Source organism: Heteronotia binoei, chromosome 2 (genome assembly GCF_032191835.1).
Source record: "Heteronotia binoei isolate CCM8104 ecotype False Entrance Well chromosome 2, APGP_CSIRO_Hbin_v1, whole genome shotgun sequence".
NCBI lineage: Eukaryota > Metazoa > Chordata > Lepidosauria > Squamata > Gekkonidae > Heteronotia > Heteronotia binoei.
The window spans coordinates 200,840,623-200,862,233 of NC_083224.1; the positions used below are offsets into that span (position 1 = coordinate 200,840,623).

General features: G+C 47.8%; 1 protein-coding gene across 1 annotated transcript in view; it reads right to left on the reverse strand.

Annotated features, from left to right (window-relative positions):
* PIP5K1C (phosphatidylinositol-4-phosphate 5-kinase type 1 gamma) overlaps positions 1-21,207 on the reverse strand; it is a 92,718-nt gene extending 71,511 nt beyond the window's left edge. Inside the window, exon 1 of the mRNA XM_060232845.1 lies at positions 21,066-21,207. Within this exon, the coding sequence (XP_060088828.1) occupies positions 21,066-21,171 (106 nt within the window). The 5' untranslated portion in view covers positions 21,172-21,207. The remainder of the gene's footprint in view (positions 1-21,065) is intronic.
* Positions 21,208-21,611: the final 404 nt, after the last annotated feature.

The window sequence follows — 21,611 nt, forward strand, 5'->3', positions numbered from 1 at the left end:
ATGTGACACAGAGTGTTGGACTGGATTGGCCACTGGCCTGATCCAACATGGCTTCTCTTATGTTCTTATGTGACACAGAGTGTTGGACTGGATGGGCCACTGGCCTGATCCAACATGGCTTCTCTTATGTTCTTATGTGACACAGAGTGTTGGACTGGATGGGCCATTGGCCTGATCCAACATGGCTTCTCTTATGTTCTTATGTGGCACAGAGTGTTGGACTGGATGGGCCATTGGCCTGATCCAACAGGGCTTCTCTTATGTTCTTATGTGACACAGAGTGTTGGACTGGATGGGCCACTGGCCTGATCCAACATGGCTTCTCTTATGTTCTTCTGTGACACAGAGTGTTGGACTGGATGGGCCACTGGCCTGATGCAACATGGCTTCTCTTATGTTCTTCTGTGACACAGAGTGTTGGACTGGATGGGCCATTGGCCTGATCCAACAGGGCTTCTCTTATGTTCTTATGTGACACAGAGTGTTGGACTGGATGGGCCATTGGCCTGATCCAACAGGGCTTCTCTTATGTTCTTATGTGACACAGAGTGTTGGACTGGATGGGCCATTGGCCTGATCCAACAGGGCTTCTCTTATGTTCTTATGTGACACAGAGTGTTGGACTGGAGGGGCCATTGGCCTGATCCAACATGGCTTCTCTTATGTTCTTATGTTCACTTCTTACAGCCTTGGGATGAGCCTCCTTCTCTTCCTCCTTGGCCATCATCGGGAACCTCCTTTTAAAGCCCTTGATGTCTCCACCCATCCCCCACAGACACCCCATCCAAGGCCACCTTCTGCCCCTGCCAGTCAACCCCTGGCCTAAGAGGTTACTGGCCCTCATTACTTCTTTCTTTTCGTGCAGACCTGGCCTTCCCCCCAACCTCCTCTGACTCCGGTCTCCTCCTCACGCTCAAAGAAGGACAAAACAACTGCGCACACAGACTGCAAAGAAACCTGTTTGCAAACTTATGAACGTCAATTTCATTATTCCATAGAGCCATACAAAACATATCAATCGTTTCAGCAATTCATGAATGCGCTCCCAGTCACAAAGGAAACAGCTTCAAGATGCTGAACGATCACAGGTTTGGCAATTTCACACAAGTTTTCTATTGTTTACAAAGTCACTCAAAGTCATATGAACATATGAAGCTGCCTTATACTGATTCAGACCATTGGTCCATCAAAGTCAGTATTGTCTTCTCAGACTGGCAGCAGCTCTCCAGGGTCTCAAGCTGAGGTTTTTCACACCTGGACCCTTCTTTGGAGATGCCAGGGATTGATCCTGGGACCTTCTGCTTCCCAAGCAGATGCTCTACCACTGAGCCACCGTCCCTCCCCTAAAAGTCCATATAAAAGTTTCCAATATGTGAAATTCCAACCTGAACTGATCAAGCTTACTTCAGGAACGATAATTTCTACAACCAAAGGATTGCTCACTCAACACTTCCGCCAGCTCAGGACAGCGTTTCACAGATGAGTTTCCTCAGGAATCATTCCTTAGCAAACTTCATAAATTTCCAAAATCCATATTCCAATGCACACCATAGAATTCTCAACTAAATCCTTCTCCGGCACAAGGTATGAATTCCTGTCAATTCTGTCCTCCTCATACTCAGGCAGGGTAGGGCTTTGCAACAAGCCCACTTCCTCCTCCGCCCCCCAGAGCCTCTGACAAGCTCAGACTCGGGGCTGGGATGTCTACTGCTGGAGTCCATAATAATGTATGAAGTAGCTCATAACTTTAATGCCAGTAGCTCACAATTGTAATACCAGTAGCTCACAGTACGGTTGTGAGAACTGGACCATAAGGAAGGCCGAGCGCAGAAGAATAGATGCTTTTGAGCTGTGGTGCTGGAGAAGAATCTTGAGAGTCCCTCGGACTGCAAGAAGATCCAATCAGTCAGTCCTAAGGGAAATCAACCCTGACGGTTCCCTGGAAGGTCAGATGCTGAAGCTCAAATATTTTGGCCACCAAATGAGAAGGGAGCACTCACTGGAGAAGACCCTGATGCTGGGAAAGACAGAAGGCAAAAGAAGAAGGGGATGGCAAAAGATGAGATGGCTGGACAGCTTTACCGATGTAACAAACACGAATTTGAGCAGACTTCGGAGGATGGTGGAAGACAGGAGGGCCTGGTGTGACTTTGTCCATGGAGTCGCAAAGAGTCAGACTCAACTGTGCGACTGAACAGCAACAACAACAACAAAAAGCTCACAAAGTAGAATTTTTGCTCACAAGGCTCAAACTTAAAGGGAACATTGCTCCAGACAAAGGGAAATTTCAAGAAAAGCACCATCAGAACCAAAAAAGAGAGAGTCCCCTTCAGCAATTTCTGGAGAGGGGGAACATAGGGGGAAGGGATGTTAGATTCTAGAAATATCACCACTTGGTTAGACTCATCCACACGTGCAGGACATGAAGCATCACTCTTTGGGCAGGGCTTTTGCACCCTTTTGTGCATCACCAATTCAGTCAGCTATAGAGAGAGCCATATCATCATTGCATCCACTACTTGACCCAAACCACCCACCCCTTCCCCTCCCCCCACCCCCGGCTCACGGAGCAAAAGAAGAAATCGGCTGGCGGAGGGCAAAGCCAGCAGTCAGACTTCGGAACAGTCACAAAAGGGAGGTTGGCTTGAGGGCTTCCAACCTGCCAGACATCACGGCCTTGGGAGGCAGGGAAACTGAGGAACGTATCGCTTGGCATTATCTGACCCTGCCTGTGGTGAGCAGAAATCGGCCAGCCGCGATGGGCGCTTCACCCATTCAATTCTTTAGGGATGTGTCTAAATGAGAAAGTCCAGTATGGGTGCCACACACCCTACCTATATACTAGCCAGGATTGGCCGTAACTAAACGCTCAGAAGCAAGTCTGATTTTGACACTCAGCAATGTGTGAAATGGCTCTCAGTGTGTAGCTGGTTATATGTATACCAATAAGTAGCTAGATTAAAACTCATCCTGTTTAGGTCTTGCCATTGGCAACCTGTCATTTTTAACCCAGTCTTTACTCTGGGTGCCTTATGTGGCTCACTTCTTCTCCACTTTCTCTTCAAAATAACCCCCCAGGTAAGGCTGAAGGGGACTAAGTGAAGAAGAAGATATTGGATTTATATCTCACCCTATACTCTGAATCTCAGAGTCTGAGAGCGGTCACAATCTCCTTTACCTCCCCCCCCCCCGCCAACAACGGACATCCTGTGAGGTGGGTGGGGCTGAGAGGGCTCTCACAGCAGCTGCCCTTTCAAGGACAACTCCTACAAGAGCTATGGCTGACCCAAGGCCACTCCAGCAGGTACAAGTGGAGGAATGGGGAATCAAACCCAGTTCTCCCAGATAAGAGTCCACACACTTAACCACTACACCAAACTGGCTACGCCAAAGTGGCCCAAGGTAACCAAATGACATTCTGCATTTGAACCCAGGTCTCCGAACTCCTGGCCCAACGTTCCAACCATCACATCAGCTGTCCCTTAAGCAAACAACCAAGGATTTCTTCAGTGCTGCATTAGCAAGTCACACTCTGGCTGCCAGAATGAGCAAAGGGCTGCTGCAATGACTCTTCCAGACTGCAAAAATAGAGCCAACTGGATTGGCGGCAGGCACACATTATAAATGTCAACTGTTAGGCCAGATTACTTCAAACGCCAGAGAAGTCCCTTCAAGGCCCGCAAGGTGGACCTTCGGCTACTCCTTTGGGCAGAGAGGGGGAGTGGGGAACTCCTCCGTTGGACACATGCACTCAAGAGTTCTTGCCCCTTCCCTACTCTATGCAAAGGAACAAAACAAACTGAGGCTGAATCCAGACAAGACAGAGGTAATGTTCGTTGGGAAGGCTGTTAATTCTAGAGCAAGGGTGGCCACACTGCTGCTTGTGGCTCTTTCGCACACATTGTGCGGCTCTCAAAGCCCCCGCTGCCCAATCAGCCAGCTTGTAGAAGGCATTTCTCTCTTCAAATCTCTTCCTCAAGCCAAGCCAAGCCAAGCTGGCAGCTTGGAGAATGTATTTAAAGTTGTTTCTTTCCACCTCTCTCTCCCTCCCTCCCCCAATCTATTTGCCTCCCTGCCTCCCTTTCTGTCCTGGGGCTCTCAAACATCTGATGTTCATGTCTTGTGGCTCTCAAACATCTGCCACTTATTCTATGCGGCTTATGTTAAGCAAGTAGAGCATCTACTTGGTAAGCAGAAGGTCCCAGGTTCAATCCCTGGCATCTCCAACCAAAAAGGGTCCAGGCAAGTAGGCATGAAAAACCTCAGCGTGAGAGCCTGGAGAGCCGCTACCAGTCTGAGTAGACAATACTGACTTTGATGGACCCAGGGTCTGATTCAGTATAAGGCAGCTTCAAATGTACCCCTCTTTTAGAGGAACTGAATCTGCTTGTTCAGAGCGAGTTAAGAGCTGGTGGGTGTTCATGGACCCTACCTTGCTGTTTGAAAAGCAAGATGGTATGAAAAGGTGGCCACATCTGATTAGCTTCTAGTGCCCACATCTGATTCGCTACTTTCCTTGTGACCAAGACAGAAACAATCTAGCCATGCGTCTGTAACCCCATGGCTTGATTACTGCAACAGGGTCTCTGTGGGGCTGCCTTTGAAGACAATCTAGAAACTACAAGAAGCCCGAAATGTGGCAGGCCGACTACCACCAGGGGCTATCTGTCAGGAACACGTTGCCCCTTCTGAAACAGCAACATGGGCTGACAAGTCTGCTTTCAAATTCAAGGTACTGGTTATGACCTTTAAAGCTCTTCATGACCTGGAACCCATGTATTTGAAGGACTGTCTCCTTCCACAGATGTCCCTCTGCACCATTCTTATGAACATATGAAGCCGCCTTCTACTGAATCAGACCCTGGGTCCATCAAAGTCAGTCCTGTCTACTCAGACTGGCAGCGGCTCTCCAGAGTCTCAAGCTGAGGTTTTTCATGCCTACTTGCCTGGACCCTTTTTAGTGGGAGATGCCAGGGATTGAACCTGGGACCTTCTGCTTCCCAAGCAGATGCTCTACCACTGAGCCACCATCCCTCCATCACCTACTGCCTGGACCCTTTTTAGTTGGAGATGCCGGGGATTGAACCTGGGACCTTCTGCTTACCAAGCAGATGCTCTACCACTGAGCCACCATCCCTCCCTCTACAGCTGTCAGGCAGCCATCTGTTGGCTAACCTGCCATTTAAGGTGGCTGGTCTGGCACTGGCCAGAGCTCCGGGTCTTTTCCATCATGACTCCGGCATCCTGAAGAGGTGAGAGGGGGCCCCCTCCTTGAAGATCTTCTGGGGGTGCTTCAAGACCTGCCTGTTCGCCGGGGGGGGGGGTGTCTGAATTGGCAGGCATTTTTAAGGGGGAATGGGAGAGTCGTTTGGGGTTTGCTGTTTTGTTCTGAGTTATAGCTGGGGATGCTTTAAAAGGATTATTATAAGTCACCTTGAACCACGAGGGAAGGCAGGATATCTTTTTCGATAGATAAAAAAAAGGAACAGGGGTTGGTGCTGGGGAGGGTCCAGGAAGCTGAGGAGACAGGAAGGTGTCCTCAGAGTGCTGCTGAGCAGAGGCAAGGATCATGGCCCTCTTCCTTCGTAACACGCAAAAGAGGGGAAGGTGGATTAGCCTGACCCTTTTGCACGGGGTCAAGGAACAGAAAGTATACAGCTGCCATCAGGTGACCTGCGGAAAAGGAATCCTGCAGGGCGCATTCTTCATCCTGCCCCAAGCCAGAAAAGGCAACACGGAGCAGGGCAGAACAAAGGAAGCTGCTCTTCATCCAAAGAGTTGTTAACATCTGGAATTCACTGCTGCAGGAAGTGGGGGGGGCTACAAACACAGACAGGGTCAAGGGGGGATTGGATAAACATCTGGAGCAGAGGTTCATCAGCGGCTTTTAGCCAGAAGGTATAGACAGAACACTCTGTCTGGGGCAGGGATGCTCTGCATTTGCAAATTCAGAACACAGTGGGGACTTCAGCCCAGGCCTTTCAGACCCTAAACCAGCACACTAACCACTAGACCACATAACCATAGACTTTTGGTGGGATCCAAGCTCATCGTGTATGCTAATTCCAGCAAGACAGGACAGAAGAGACTGAGTCACTCAAGGCCACCCCCTCATGGCAGAGGTGAAATCTGAGTCAGGACTTCCTCGGCTTACAGAGATAGAAAGAGAAAAAGAGAGACCGACTGGCGGAACTAATTATGTACATTCAGCTAATTACATGCATCTGTCAAGACAGCTAACTGCACCCTTCCAGGTCTGGCACAGCCTGGAACATGGAGCCTTTCCATCCACATCACCATGATGCATTTTGCCCCAAAGAGCTGTTTGGCTTAAGAGGCATCTGAATTTTCCTAAAGCAGACAAGAGAAGCACATAGCCGCTATTGGTTAGAGCTAGTCTGGGCACTGATTAAGTGTGTGGACCCTTATCTGGGAGAACCGTGTTTGATTCCCCACTCCTCCACTTGCAGCTGCTGGAATGGCCTTGGGTTGGCCATAGCTCTCGTACAAGTTGTCTTTGAAGGCAGCTGCCATAAGAGCTCTCTCAGCCCCCCCCCCCCCTCAACCTCACAAGATGTCTGTTGTGGAGGGAGGAGGTAAAGGAGATTGTGTGACCGCTCTGAGATTCAGAGTACAGGGCAGGATATAAATTTCCATAAATTTCCAATTCTTCTTCTTCAGTTTGGTGCAGTGGTTAAGTGTATGGTCTCTTACCTGGGAGAACCAAGTTTCATTCCCCACTCCTCCACTTGCACCTGCTAGCATGGCCTTGGGTCAGCCATAGCTCTGGCAGAGGTTGTCCTTGAAAAGGCAGCTGCTGTGAGAGCCCTCTCAACCCCACCCACCTCACAGGGTGTCTGTTGTGGGGGGAGAAGATATAGGAGATTGTGAGCCACTCTGAGACTCTGATTCAGAGAGAAGGGCAGGGTATAAATCCGCAATTCTTCTTCAATTCTTCTTCTTATGAAAGCCACTTGACTAAATTCCTGACAACCAAGACAAAAAGGGGGGGGGGAGTTGCCGGGGAGCAAATGACATGGCATGAGGTCTCATTATCAGTGGGTACCCGAGAGAGTTTCAACTGACTTAAGGTGACCCCAGCAAAGTGACCCCAGCAAAGATGTGAGAAGCAGAGGTGGTTTGCCATTTCCTTCCTCTGCAGGGCCTTCCTTGGTGCTGCCCCATCTGAGTCCTGACCCTGCTCAGCTTCCCAAATCTAATAAGACGGGGCTGTAGTACCACAAGGCTTCCTCTCCCTCCTCCTCCCTACACTGTCACAAGGAGCTAGTGGCAAGGAAAAGAAGATGCATATACAGCCCTGACCAGCAACACAAGTTGGGAAGGAAGGGGCGACACACTGCAATTTAACCTCAAGAGAAGATTTTAAAGGTGTGGCCTAGTCAGAGAGTCTGGAACAGATTCCCACCCCCCACCCCCCAAGCCACTGGTTTTGCACCACTCTGGTAAACATAATTTTCACGCTTCCAGAAGAAAAGAAAAAAAGCAGATGTTTGTGGGTGCGCGCATGAACATGTGTGGGTTAATTGTCGACCGAAAAAAGGGTGACACCACACAACAGATTATCCTCACAGGACTTGGACCACTTCAAAACATAGGGATGCATTACATTGCATGCCTAAAAGCTGTTTACAGGGCTTTTTCCTGCTGGAACTCTCAAGAGAGAAAGGAAGGAGAAACGCGCGAGCGCCCCCATGAATGTTTAAACATGTCTTGAGAATCCTGTTTCCACAAAGAGGTTCTGGAACTCTGTTCTGCAGTGTTCCCCTAGGAAGAAAAGCCCTGGATGTCCTCAAAATCCCCCTCAGTCACACTCTGTGGACCCCACCATGCCCTTCAGTTTTCTGCAGTAGGAAAAACAGTGATCTGCTGGGTTGTCCCAATGGTAGAGAGAGCGGCAAGGCAGGAATATATCTTACAAACACAGGTGCTCCAATGGAGTGGGACAACACATGCAGACAGAAGGGCCAAGGAAGGAAGAGGACAGTCTAGGAAAGCATGAAATACTACTGTCTTAGCAGTAGTATGCGCAAAAAGGATCTAGGGGTCTCAGTGGACCATAAGCTGAACATGAGTCAACACTGTGATGAGGTGGCTAAAAAGGCAAAAGCAATTTTGGGCTGTATCAACAGAAGGCTAGTGTCCAGATCACGTGATGTGATGGTATCGCTTTTCTCTGCGCTGGTAAGACCTCACCTGGAGTACTGTGTTCAGTTTTGGACACCACATTTTAAGAAGGATCTAGACAAGCTGGAACGGGTTCAGAGGAGGGAGACGAAGATGGGGAGGGGTGGAGACCAAGCCCTATGAAGAAAGATTGAAGGAGCTGGGCATGTTTAGCTTGCAGAGGAGGCGGCTGAGAGGTGATACGATCACCATCTTCAAGGACCTGAAGGGCTGTCATCTAGAGAGGATGGTGTGGAATTGTTTTCTGTGGCCCCAGAAGGTAGGACCAGAACCAATGAGTTGAAATTAAATCAAGAGTTTCCGGCTCAACATTAGGAAGAACTTCCTGACTGTTAGAAGGGTTTCTCAGTGGAACAGGCTTCCTCGGGAGGTGGTGGGCTCTCCTTCCTTGGGGGTTTTTTAAATAGAAGCTGGATGGCCATCTGACAGCAATGAGGATCCTGTGAATTTAGGGGTAGGTATTTGTGAGTGTCCTGCATTGTGCAGGGGGTTGGACTAGATGACCCTGGAGGTGCCTTCCAACTCTATGATTCTATGAAATATCAGTTTGAAGGACACATATGTGCCTGCCCTGGAATTAGAATCAAAGGGAGAGGCCTCAAAGCAGCTCATTTGGTGGGTACCCGAGAGAGGGCCTTTTCAGTGCCAGTCCCACAATTATGGAACAGCCTCCCCACAGTGGGCCTGGCCTTCTCACTTTTGCGCTTTAGGAAACAGCTGGAGACAGTTTTACTGAGGACTGCATTAGACTGGGTTCCTAGCAGTCTTAAACTGCCATTCTAAATTTTGGGTTTTATGTATTTTATTGGCATTGTAAGCCGCTTTTGAGCTCCCTAGGGAAGAAAGGTGGCTGATAAATGTTTTAAATAAATGGAGAAAGTGCATTAACACATAAAGATGCCTTGAGCTGAATCAGATCACTGGTCTATCAGGGTCAGTCTCATCTCCCCTGTCTGGCCCTCCCCCACAAAAGACACCCTGTGAGGTGGGTGGGGCTGAGAGAGCTCTCCCAGAAGCTGCACCTTCAAGGACAGAGTCTCAGAGCGGCCTACAATCTCCTTTCCCTTCCTCCTCCACAACAGACACCCCATGAGGTGAGTGGGGCTGAGAGAGCTCTCCCAGAAGCTGCCCCTTCAAGGACGGAGTCTCAAAGCGGCTACAATCTCCTGTATCTTCTCCCCCCACAACAGACACCCCGTGAGGTGGATGAGGCTGAGAGAGCTCTCCCAGAAGACGCCCTTTCAAGGACAACTTCTGCAAGAGCTAGGGCTGACCCAAGGCCATTCCAAACTGGCTCTGACGGGTTGGCAGGAGAAGGCGCCTAGGCAGAGCCGGAGCCTGGGAGAGACAAGTTGGCAAAGCGAGAGCTGCAAGAGTTGAGAAACCGACTATTGATCTGAAACCAGGAGCGAAGCCTCTGGCTCCCAGCCTGGAGCCAAGGAGTGACCAAGCCACTTGCGTTAATTGACTCCTCCTCGGGTTGGATGAAGAGCCAGCAACCCACTTGTCAGGCCAAAGGGGGGGGGGGGGCAGCAGCTGACAATTGCTCCATCTGTGTTCTTGCTGCCTGCCTACCGGGCCGCCTCATCCGTGGGCCTTAATTACACTCTCTGCAGCTGGCACGTAGGGGGGGCAAGCGGCAGCCAATGGATGACACCAAGCAACACACAACAAAAAGGCTCGAGCTCACAGAAATGATAGTTTGCAGAAGTCGCCCAGGTGATAAGCCAACAGGCCGCGTCTTCTTCCTCCAGTCCTACACGTGCCATAAAGGGCAAGGAGAGATCTCTGTTGGTAGCCCACCCTCATCTCCCTCTACCACCTCGCAAAGGTTAAAAAGGTAAAGGTAGCCCCCAGCGCAAGCACCAGTCGTTTCCGACTCTGAGATAACGTCGCATCACGACGTTTTCACTGTAGACTTTTTACGGGGTGGTTTGCCATTGCCTTCCTCAGTCATCTTCACTTTCCCCTCAGCAAGCTGGGTACTCATTTTACCGACCTCGGAAGGATGGAAGGCTGAGCCAATCTTGAGCCAGCTACCTGAACCCAGCTTCCACTGGGATTGAACTCAGGTCAAGAGCAGAGAGCTTGGACTGCAGTACTGTAGCTTTTCCACTCTGCCCCATGGGGCCCAAAGTTTAGGGTTCTCTTAACTTCCCTCCCTAGACACACAATCAGTCCTTCCCTACCCATCCCTAAACTGCTGAGCACATTTTCTGGAAAGAACAAAAGAAAAAACTCAGCAAACCAGAAAGACAACAGTCAGTGGTTCTGTTATTTCTATGAACTGAGGCAATGGGAGATGAAACACACAAGGTGGCTAGAGGCAAATATGGATTTGGGGTCTCAGTTTTGAGGCTCCAGGCCTCAAGGAAGTTGAAGACTATCCCTCCCCCTGACACCCTGGGTTTGGCTACTGCGTGACAGACTGGTCTGGATATGAGCCACGGGCCTGATCCAACATGGCTTCTCTTAGGTTCTTGCCTATGTGATCTGGATGGTTATTCATCCTCCAGAGACACCATCCCCAGAAGAATAACAGGAACCGCTTCAAATGCTTTGTAACCCTTTAACCCTGCCCCCTCCCAAATCAACCAGATACAATGCCGATCAAGACTACAGCTGGGTGTGTGTGTGTGTGTATATATATATATATATATATATATATATATATATATATATATATATATATATATATATATATATATATATATATATATATATATATATTTTTTTTTTTTTTTTTTACACACACAACAAGAATTCAGATTAGAAGCAAGAGAACCGTTTCCCCCAACCATCCCAGCCAAAGTGACTGCTTAGCGTAAGGGTTAGAGATGTAAAATTTCCAGAAATTTTGAAGCTCGGAAAAAAACCCAGGTTTTTTTTCTGGGGGTTTTCCCGGAAAAAAACAGAAATTTTTGAAAAAATTGAAAAAAAAATTCTACTTCTTTTTTCTTTTCCAGATTGAAAGTTATTCTGTTACTTTAGGAACATAAAATATGACTATGGACAATTTTACTTGGCATGCAATGATCACAACTAGCATATTAAAAATATAGTGTATCCAAACAATTATTACAAACAGAATTTACTTTTTAAATAATATTTATTTGTAATTGTAACAAATGGAGCAACAATCTCCTGAACTATTTACTAGTTTCTGTGGAACAGACAGAAAAACCTCCACAAAACAATTTTTTAAAAATCCAGAAGCAACCATTATATATATTTCCTCTCCACAGTATTAAATAAAAATGAAAAACTCATTCTCATCAAAAGAACTGAAGGGGGGGGGGAAGTGTCTAGAAGGGAGTGTAGGACTCAGTTTCAATGAATGGGCATGACCTAGGGCTTGCTTGTTCTCAGGGCACAGAAATTAGAATTATCTGATACCATACATATTTTTTAGAAATGATTTGGAAAATATCTGAACACCTTATCTTAAAATACTTTATTCATCATGTTCAAATAAAATGTCCCATAATCAATTTCTTTTCTTTTTTGCAATTTTTCCATTTTTTCAGGAAAAAAAAAAACCAAAAAAAGGCTTCAGGAAAAAAATGGGAAAAACCATTTTTTCCCAAATTTTTCTGGTTTTTTTCCGGGCCTTCACATCTCTAGTAAGGATGTTGGATCATGCCCACATATGATGCATTATTATGTTGGAAGAACCCTCATATCAAGCATAATATTTTTGAGTATTAATTTAGTATGCATTCCATGCTCATACTTCCCCCCTCCTTTCTGTTACCCCTCCTTTCTGAATAAAGATCTCTCTTCAAAGTTCCCCCCCACCTGTTGACTCTCAAGGATGCAGGATATGCAAGTAATCTTCCTATTGTAAAGCAGAAGTGCCTCTCCCACAAGTTCCCATACATATCAGCAAGTCAGGAATGTGTGGGAACCAAGAGATGTTATAGTATTCAAATGAGTAGTTGAGAGTATGCTTTGAACCTTCTATGCAATTCACATCTGCATATTATGTTTTGAAGTTATCTGAGCTTTGCCTTTGAAGTAGCCTTTAAGATGCCATGCTATGTAACATTCTGTATCACTTCCAAGGCATTGTTCCTTGGAGCAAGTATTGGATTATCAATAAAACGAGTCTTTGATTTAAACAATATCTCGATTATCCGAAATGCCGATGCTTGACACCTCAGTCCAACTTCCTTACACTTAAACAAAGTTGTCTCCCCCCCTTCAACCCATAGGCATGCACCTACCCTGTTTTGAAGCTTTTCTCTAAGCAGGAAACTGAGGAGGGCATGTGTTAAAAATGTCTTTGGTAAAGGGCTATCTACTTGGATGGCATTGTGTAAAATCAGTAGTAGGAGAATCGAAAAAGACATCCAGTGGTGAACTCATTTAGACAGGGCTCTTTTTGTGGAAAGAGCTCAGCAGGAACTCATTTTCATATTAGGTCACACCCCTGACATCACCATTGATTCAGCAGGAGCTCATTTGCATTTTAGGCCACACCCTCTGATGCCAAGCCAGTCAGGACTGCATTCCTGCTAAAAAAAAAAAGTCCTACATTCAGAACAAATCAGAGGCACCGTCCATTCTTTAGGAAGACAGCCTCCTACAGCTGTCCCCCCCTACCTCCAACCCTTTCACATTCCTTCCATTTCAACATAATCTGCTCAGGTTGTGGAACCATCTCTCCGCATGCCCTCTTAAGCCTTTTAGCACCCTTGAGCAATGCCGGGAACAAAAACGGCAGGTAGGGTTCAGAAGTCAAGATGGTGGCACAGCCGTCTCTATGCCCTGCAACTTCTCAAGTGCCTCCTAGTCCGCGTTAGCCCATATCTGCGGAAAAGAAATGCGACAGGCGTGCTGTCAGGAGTCCAGCAGAAGATGCCAAAGGCAAATCTGCAGGGCAGTGGCCACAGCCAGGTCTGTCAAGATGGATGTGGGATTAGAGGGACAAATTCTAAAGGCTCCGGGACTCAACACCGAGAGGTGTACAGTTAAGAGAGAGGCACCCTTCTGCTGGGAGAAGGGATGGCTTTCAACAGTCCTGGTGGTAACAGTCACTTGAAAAGCATGTGCATATATTACAAGACAGTAAAAAAGAGAAAAATCTGTATGCAGATCATCCAAAAGTACACCAGTGTCCCCAAGCTAAATTCCAGTTATGCAAACAAGCAACCTGCGCTGTTTCTGTGTGCTTAATTTATTTCTACAATGTTTACTATTTCTCAGAACTTCTTGTCAGCCGTGGGGGAGGAATAGCCAGCTAAACAGGACACAGAAGTCCAGGCCCCCGGCTTTTGCAAATCTACCCTTCCAGCACATCGTGTCTTCCTAAAAGGTTTTCTCCAGGTGTGCCAACGCAAAAATGTGACAAGCTGAGGCCTTTTGTATACAAAGCAGATGTTCTGCCAATGAGCCATTGCCCTCCCCAACAGAAGCATCAGGAAATGCCCACACGACAGAGTAATTAAAACTGCAACACACTGCAAACAAGAACTCAAGCGTCAGAAGTGCAGTTTTGTGACTCACAACATGGCAAGCAAGGCAAAGACCAAAAGACTGTAATGGAGGAAACTTTAACCTAACAAGGTACAGTTGAGATGCTCGTTTGCTGCATCATTTTGGCCAAAGACTGATGTACTTCTCCAGGATTAAAAGAGAATGTTTGCATACATGTCCTAACTACTATTCTGCTTGAACGTCACTGAAGAATGCAGGAGAATCCAAACAAACCGTTCCTGAAGATGTACAATGGAATTCAGCAAGAGATTTGTTTTGAACCATTTATTAAGAACCCACCTACCCTCACGTAGATCTCTGAAGAAAATTGCAAAGAACCAATGGGAACTCTCTCCTTCAAAGTCTCCACCACTTAATTCAAGTGAAATATAAATAAGTCTTTCTGAAGTTTGTCTAAAGCTACGGATATGGGCTTCAGTATGTATTGGGTGCGGCCAAACTCGCTTAATGTAAGAGCCACATAGAATAAACATCAGATGTCTGAAAGCTGCAAGACCTGAACATCAGAGGGAGGAAGGGAGGGAGAGAGAGAGAGAGAGAGAGAGAGAGAGAGAGAGAGAGAGAGAGAGAGAGAGATGGGCTTGGCGAAGTTATTTAAAGAGATAAATGCCTTCTCCAAGTCAGCCAATGGGGCGGTGGGGGCTTCAAGAGCCACAGAATAAGAACATAAGAGAAACCATGCTGGATCAGGCCAATGGCCCATCCAGTCCAACACTCTGTGTCATACAGTGGCCAAAAAACCCAGGCGTCATCAAGAGGTCCATCAGAGGGGCCAGGACACTAGAAATCCTCCCACTGCCCCCTCCCCAAGCACCAAGAATATAGAGCATCATTGCCCCAGACAGAGTTCGAACGATAAGCTGTGGCTAATAGCCACTGATGGACCTCTGCTCCAGATGCTTATCCAATCCCCTCTTTGTGGCAGTGAATTCCACGTGTTAATCACCCTTTGGGTGAAGAAGTACTTCCTTTTATTCATTCTAACTTGACTGCTCAGCAATTTCATTGAATGTCCATGAGTTCTCGTATTGAGGGAAAGGGAGAAAACTACTTCTTTTTCTACCTTCTCCATCCCATGCATAATCTTGTAAACCTCTATCATGTCACCCCTCAGTCAATGTTTCTCCAAGCTAAAGAGCCCCAAGGATTTTAACCTTGCTTCATAGGGGAAGTGTTCCAACCTTTTAATCATTCTAGTTGCCCTTTTCTGCACTTTTCCCAATGCTATAATATCTTTTTTGAGGTGCGGTGACTAGAATTGTATGCAATATTCCAAATGAAGCCGTGCCATCGATTTATACAGGGGCATTATGATACTGGCTGATTTGTTTTCAATTCCCTTCCTAATTCCTAGCATAGCGTTGGCCTTTTTTATTGCAGCCGCACACTGTCTCGACATTTTCAGTGAGTTATCTACCACAACCCCAAGATTTCTCTCTTGGTCAGTCTCCGCCAGTTCACACCCCATCAACTTGTGTTTATAGTTAGGATTTTTGGTCCCAATGTGCATTACTTTGCACTTGGCCACGTTGAACCTCATTTGCCAAGTTGATGCCCCCTCGCTCTTGCCTGTATTTCACAATATATTATATTTCGCAATATATTATATTTCACAACATGTGAAAAAGCCACATGTGGTTCCTAAACTGCAATTTGGCCACCCCTGGTATATATCCATAATCCTGGACAAACTTCAGAAAGATTGTTGCTGCAGTGCTGACGCTGTTGAAATCTGGAAGGCATTTCAAGAGACAATGAGGAAAGATACAGCTGCTGACAAAATTAAACTGCAGGCAACAAGGAAGGGCTCAAGTCCTACATCCGCCTAATTTCCCTGCCAGCATCCTCCACCCCAGATATAGCTATGCAAAAATGAATTATTCAAGAGGGCTTTTCTACACAGGTAATAGGGTTACACTGTACAAAACAGTTTACAAAGCTACTTAGACAAATTATTAGGGACTGTGACCTATACTACTATACGTTGCTACCCTATAGGTTGCCACAGAATCCTACTATGCAATTTTTGCATTTTTTAATGTGTCATATTAATACTTATCTCTGTTTCCATTATATTTTTTAGATTATATTTTTCCATTATATTTTTTAGATTCTATTTTTTATATTCTCCCTTTCCCACAATACAAGAACTTATGGGCATTCAGTGAAATTGCTGAGCAGACAGGTTAAAACGGATAAAAGGAAGTCCTTCTTCACCCAAAGGGTGATTAACATGTGGAATTCACTGCCACAGGAGGTGGTGGCAGCTACAAGCATAGCCAGCTTCAAGAGGGGATTGGATAAAAATATGGAGCAGAAGTCCATTAGTGGCTATTAGCCACAGTATATATATGTATGTGTGTGTGTGCGTGTATATGCATGTGTGTGTGTGTATACGCACACATATATTGGCCACTGTGTGACACAGAGTGTTGGACTGGATGGGCCATTGGCCTGATCCAACATGGCTTCTCTTATGTTCTTATATTCTTATTTCTGGTTGGTTCCAGATTTCTACAATATTACTATGGAACTGCTGCATCATTTAATCAGTAAAAATTATATAAAGGTAGAGGTAGCCCCCTGTGCAAGCACCAGTCGTTTCCGACTCTGGGGTGACGTCGCATCATGAGGTTTTCACAGCAGACTTTTCACAGGGTGGTTTGCCATTGCCTTCCTCAGTCAGCTACATTTTCTTTAAAAATTATATAGTAGGCTCTTATTCCTATAGGTTGCTATAGGATCTTCCTATGTAAGCTTTCATGTTCATGAATACGAAAGCTTACACCCAGAATTAAACTCCATTGGTCTTAAAGGTATTACTTGACTCAAACTTTATTCTAGTTTGCGCACAGTTTACTTCTAGATGACCTTCTTAAAGTATTGCAGCTTCACACAGGTAATAAGCAAAACAATCCATTTACCAAATTATGTACTTTTTAAAAAATAGTTCAGGATGGCCCAGGCTGGGGAGGGATGGTGGCTCAGTGGTAGAGCATCTGCTTGGGAAGCAGAAGGTCCCAGGTTCAATCCCCGGCATCTCCAAAAAAGGGTCCAGGCAAATAGGTGTGAAAAACCTCAGCTTGAGACCCTGGAGAGCCGCTGCCAGTCTGAGAAGACAATACTGACTTTGATGGACCAAGGGTCTGATTCAGTATAAGGCAGCTTCATATGTTCATATGATCTCAGAAACTAAAAAGGGTTGACTCTGGTTAGTCCTTGGATAGGAGACTAAGGTTCTAAGGTTGCTACACAGAGGTAGGCAATTGTAAATCTTAAAAACCCTGCAGGGTGGCCACGACTTGACACCATTTCCCAGCACCACCCCCATGCCGCTTTGAACATAATGTGGAAGAGGGGCAGTAAAAAAAAAACTTCCAACAAAAAACCCAAATGGATAATCATACCTAGGGCATCAGCACAAAAATTAGTGCCCTATGGTTGACCCAAAGCCACTTCCCTCCACCTCCCTTACCCAGAGTTCCACCACCACTCCAAATGATGCCACAAATCCCTCCATTACTCCCCCCACAACTGGAAGCCCATGGCAAGACCTTAACCAATGGGTCTCATGTGGAGGCCTTTGAGACCACTGCTCTGCCATGAGTTTCAAGACTGAAGAATGGTAGGACTGGATATACAATAAACAACAAGTTATCACAACTGTTCTTAGCAATAAAAGCACACGACAATCCTTTTTAACACCTGCGATATTAACACAGCCGTTTATAATAATAGCAATACGAATGCCATTCACATCGTCTTAAAACATTCTTATCAGGGGTGTCAATCATGCATCCTGGGGGGCTCCTATCAGGCCCCCCAGCAACTGACTGTCATCTGCTTCTTTCTCCCTTTCTCTTGCTTCCTTCTGCATAACAGCGTGCTTTGCAAGGCTTGCTCAAAGACATAGGAGCTACAGAGCAAAACTTCTATTTTCCTCATTGGCTGAGGCTCCTCCTTTGGGAAGGAAGGGGAGGAGGGATAGTTTGCTTTGCCAGGCTCTCTCAATTGCACAGTAGAGCTACTGAGCCAAGCCTCTCTTCCTTTTATTGGCTGAGGCTCCTCTCCTTCCTCATCCCCTGGCGAAGGAAGGAAAGAGTCAGAGCTTCCTTTCCTCAGTTCCCTGGATCCCATGGGAGAGCTACAAAGAAAGTACCTTTAAGACCAATGAGTGCTAATGCTTTAAGCATGTTTTAAGTTTTTTAAAAAAATGGTTTAATTATGGTTGTTTGTGTCCTTTATAAAGTTTATGTTTCTGCTACTGAATCTTAAATAGGTACACACATGACCCAGTCTGACATGACCCAGCCCAGCCCAACAAAGACTAATTTATGTCAGATATGGCCCTCATAACAGATGAGTTTGACACCCCTGTTCTACATAATCTACTGAAAATAACCTGTTGTAGGAGACAGTATTTAGGACAGCGCTTAGTCATCTGAACGGCCTGGAGAGATGCAGCATATACCTTCCCTAAATAGAAATAATTAGGGTCAGCGTAGTGGTCAGAATGTCAAGATTAAGGCTGGGATGTCCCCAGGTTCAAATCCCCTGTGCGCCGTGATGCTTCCTGCTTGACCCTGCGCCAGTCACAATTTCAGCCCAACCAACCTCATAGAATCATAGAGTTGGAAGGGACCTCCAGGATCATCTAGTCCAACCGCCTGCACAGTGCAGAAAACTCACAAACACCTCCCCCTAAATTCACACAATCTTCATTGCTGTCAGGTGGCCATTAGCCTCTGTTTAGAAACCTCCAGGGAAGGAGAGTCCACCACCTCCCGAGGAAGCCTGTCCCGCTGAGGAACCGCTCTAAGTCAGGAAGTTCTTCCTAATGTTGAACTACTAAACTCGACTCATATTTAATTATAATTTAGCTAATGTTGAACTGGAACCTCTTTTGATTTAATTTCAACCCTTTGGTTCTGGTCCTACCTTCTGGGGCCACAGAAAACAATTCCACACCCTCCTCTATATGGCAGACCTTCAAGTCCTTGAAGATAGTGATCAGATCACCATCACAGAGCTGTTGTGAAAATAGGGGGGAGAACCATGAGCTCCTTGGAGAAAGGGCAGAAGAGAAACGTATGGCATTAAAAAGGCACTACTTCAATCCCCTTCCCTATTAAAACCCATAAATGAGCACAGCTGCAGCTTTGCACTAACAATACTGCAGAAAAGGCGTATTTTCAAAACAGGGTTGGGGGGAGGAGTAAAGAAAGATGAGGCCCAGCAACTGGAGAGCAGTGTTCCCTCCAAGCCATGCGTGTGAAGAGCCCCTCACGAACGCAGGAAACCCCACTCAGCCCCAGCCTAGCTACGCAGGGTCTTGTGCTGCCCATTTCCCATTATAAGATTACAGCATTCTGCTCAGGATGTGAACTGCTCTGCTCAGTGAGTGGGTGGGGGGACTTAGCTAGAGGGCAGGATGTGTTGGGCAGTGCAGTTGGAAGGGAAGACAGAACATAAGAGCATAAGAGAAGCCATGTTGGATCAGGCCAGTGGCCCATCCAGTTCCACACTCTGTGTCACACAGTGGCCAAAAAAAACAGACCCCGCCAGGAGGTTCACCAGTGGGGCCAGGACACTAGAAGCCCTCCCACTGATGCCCCTCTCAAGCTTCAAGAATACAGAGCATCCCTTCTCTCCCTCCCTCCCTCCCTCCTTCTCTCCTCTCCCTTCCTCCTCTCCCCTCTCTCCTCCTCTCCAGACAGAGAGTTCCAGCAATACCCTGTAAGTCATAGCCACTGATGGACCTCTTTTTCCAGATGTTGATCCAATCCCTTCTTGAAGCTGGCTATGCTTGCAAAACTGAGCATCCTCTTTGGTTCAATGCTCCAAGAAGCCCCCGGACCAAAAGCAAGAGGTAGATCTCAGGAACAGAGAAAAGGAAGTTCGATGGATGGGAGGGGGGGTGGAAGAGGGGACCACCTGCATATTTCTGCCACGAACAATCAATCCCCACCCCAGGGCTATAAAAGTAGAGACAGCAGGATGAGTAGGATAACACTGATTAGGAATAGGAGGGTCCAGGCCTGTAGCTGCAGTGGGACCCGGGGGAGCCAGGCCACTCCATTCAAACCCCCCTTCCATCTGTATGGCCACCACACGGGAGGGCCTCCAATCTCCCCCCTTTGCTCACAGCCACTCACCTCTGCTCTGAACAAGCGCAGCATTGCCTCAGAGGGAGATGAGCTCTGCCATTTCTTTTGCAAGTTACTCCCCCTGCAATTTGGGCACCTTCCCGGTTCATGATCTAGGCCAGGGGTGGCCAAATTGTAGTTCGGGAGCCACATGTGGCTCTTTGACATATATTGTGTGGCTCTCGAAGCCCCCACTGCCCTGTTGGCCTGCTGGGAGAAGGCATTTCTCTCTTTAAATGACTTCACCAAGCCAGTTGGTGGTTTGGAGAATGCATTTAAAGTTGCTTTCTTTCCACCTCTCCCTCCTTCCATTTATTTGCCTTCCTGTCTTGTGGCTCTCCAACATCTGATGTTCATATCTCGCGGCTCTCAAACATCTGAAATTCATATCTTGAGGCTCTCAAACATCTGATGTTTATTCTATGTGGCTCTTACATTAAGCAAGTTTGGCCACCGCTGATCTAGGCAGTGAGCACCACCAAGTCCTGCTTGTAACCCTTGAAGTCAGATGTCATTTTGGCTCCTGCAGCTCCCCCCCTAAAATTTTCTCCCCTGGGCCCCTCCACCACCTAAAATTTTCTCCCTTCCCCCCCCCACCTAAAATGTTCTGGCTATGGGTCTGGGAGGGTCATGAGGAGAAGGTGAGCCATGCTATGGATGGGGAGGGATGCAGGGCGCAGGTGGGATGCTGCCCAGGGAGGGGATGTGGGTAGGGTTGCCAATCCCAGGTGGGAGCAGGGGATCCCCCGGTTCGGAGATCCTCCCCCCGCTTCAGGGTCATCAGAAAGTGGGGAGGGGGAAGGGAAATGTCTGCTGGGCACTCCAGACCGATTCCCCTAGGGAATAATGGAGAATTGATTGGCGGGTATCTGGGGCTCTGGGAGGGCTGTTTTTTGGGGGGAAGAGGCACCAAATCTGCAGCGCAGCCTCTCTCAAAAGATTCTCCGAGTTCCAAAAAGATTGCACCAGGGGGTCCCAATTCTGCGGGCCCCCAAAGAAGGTGCCCCTGTCCTTCATGATTTCCAGTGGAGAGAAGGCATTGAAAAGCTGTGCGGTCCTCCCTCCTAAACGTGACGGCCAGCACGCCCTTTGGAGTTCAACGGCGCTTGTCTCAACCTTGCTCTCGGCTCCGCCCCCAAAGTCTCCCGGCTCCGCCCCCAAAGCCTCCCGGCTCCACCCCCAAAGCCCCAGCTATTTCTTGAGCGGGCTCCTCACCTGCAGCCGGGTCGAGGCCCCCCCATCCCGCCTCCGGGGTGACGGCTCCAGCTCCCGCCTCGGCACCGCCGGCGCTGCCCGCTTCGTCGGGCGCCTCCAGCTCCATGGCCCGCCGGCGGAGGGAGGGAGGCCGCGGGCGCCGCGGAGGAGGAGGAGGAGGGTGCTGAGCGCGTCCGGCGGGCGGCGGGCTGAGGCGAAGGCAGGCGCGCGCGCCCCCGGAGGCCCCATCACCGAGCGCGGCGGCTAGAGAGGCGCGCGGCGGGGGGCGGGAAGCGGAAGCGCCGCCTGGTCTCTATGGCCCGGCGAGGGCAGAGCGGCCGCCTGGCCAGCCCCGGAAACAACCAACGAGTTTCTACCCTGGAGCCGCTGGAAAGGAGAACCGGTGGGTGGGTCAGCCGGTGGCACGGATGGATGGATGCAGGGCGTTTTTGGCACGACATGCCCAGCAGGAATTCACTTGCATATTAGGCCACACCCCTGGCGGCGCCAGTGTTTCACACGGGGCTTTGGGGTACAGAAAGCGCCGCAGGAGCTCATTTGCATATT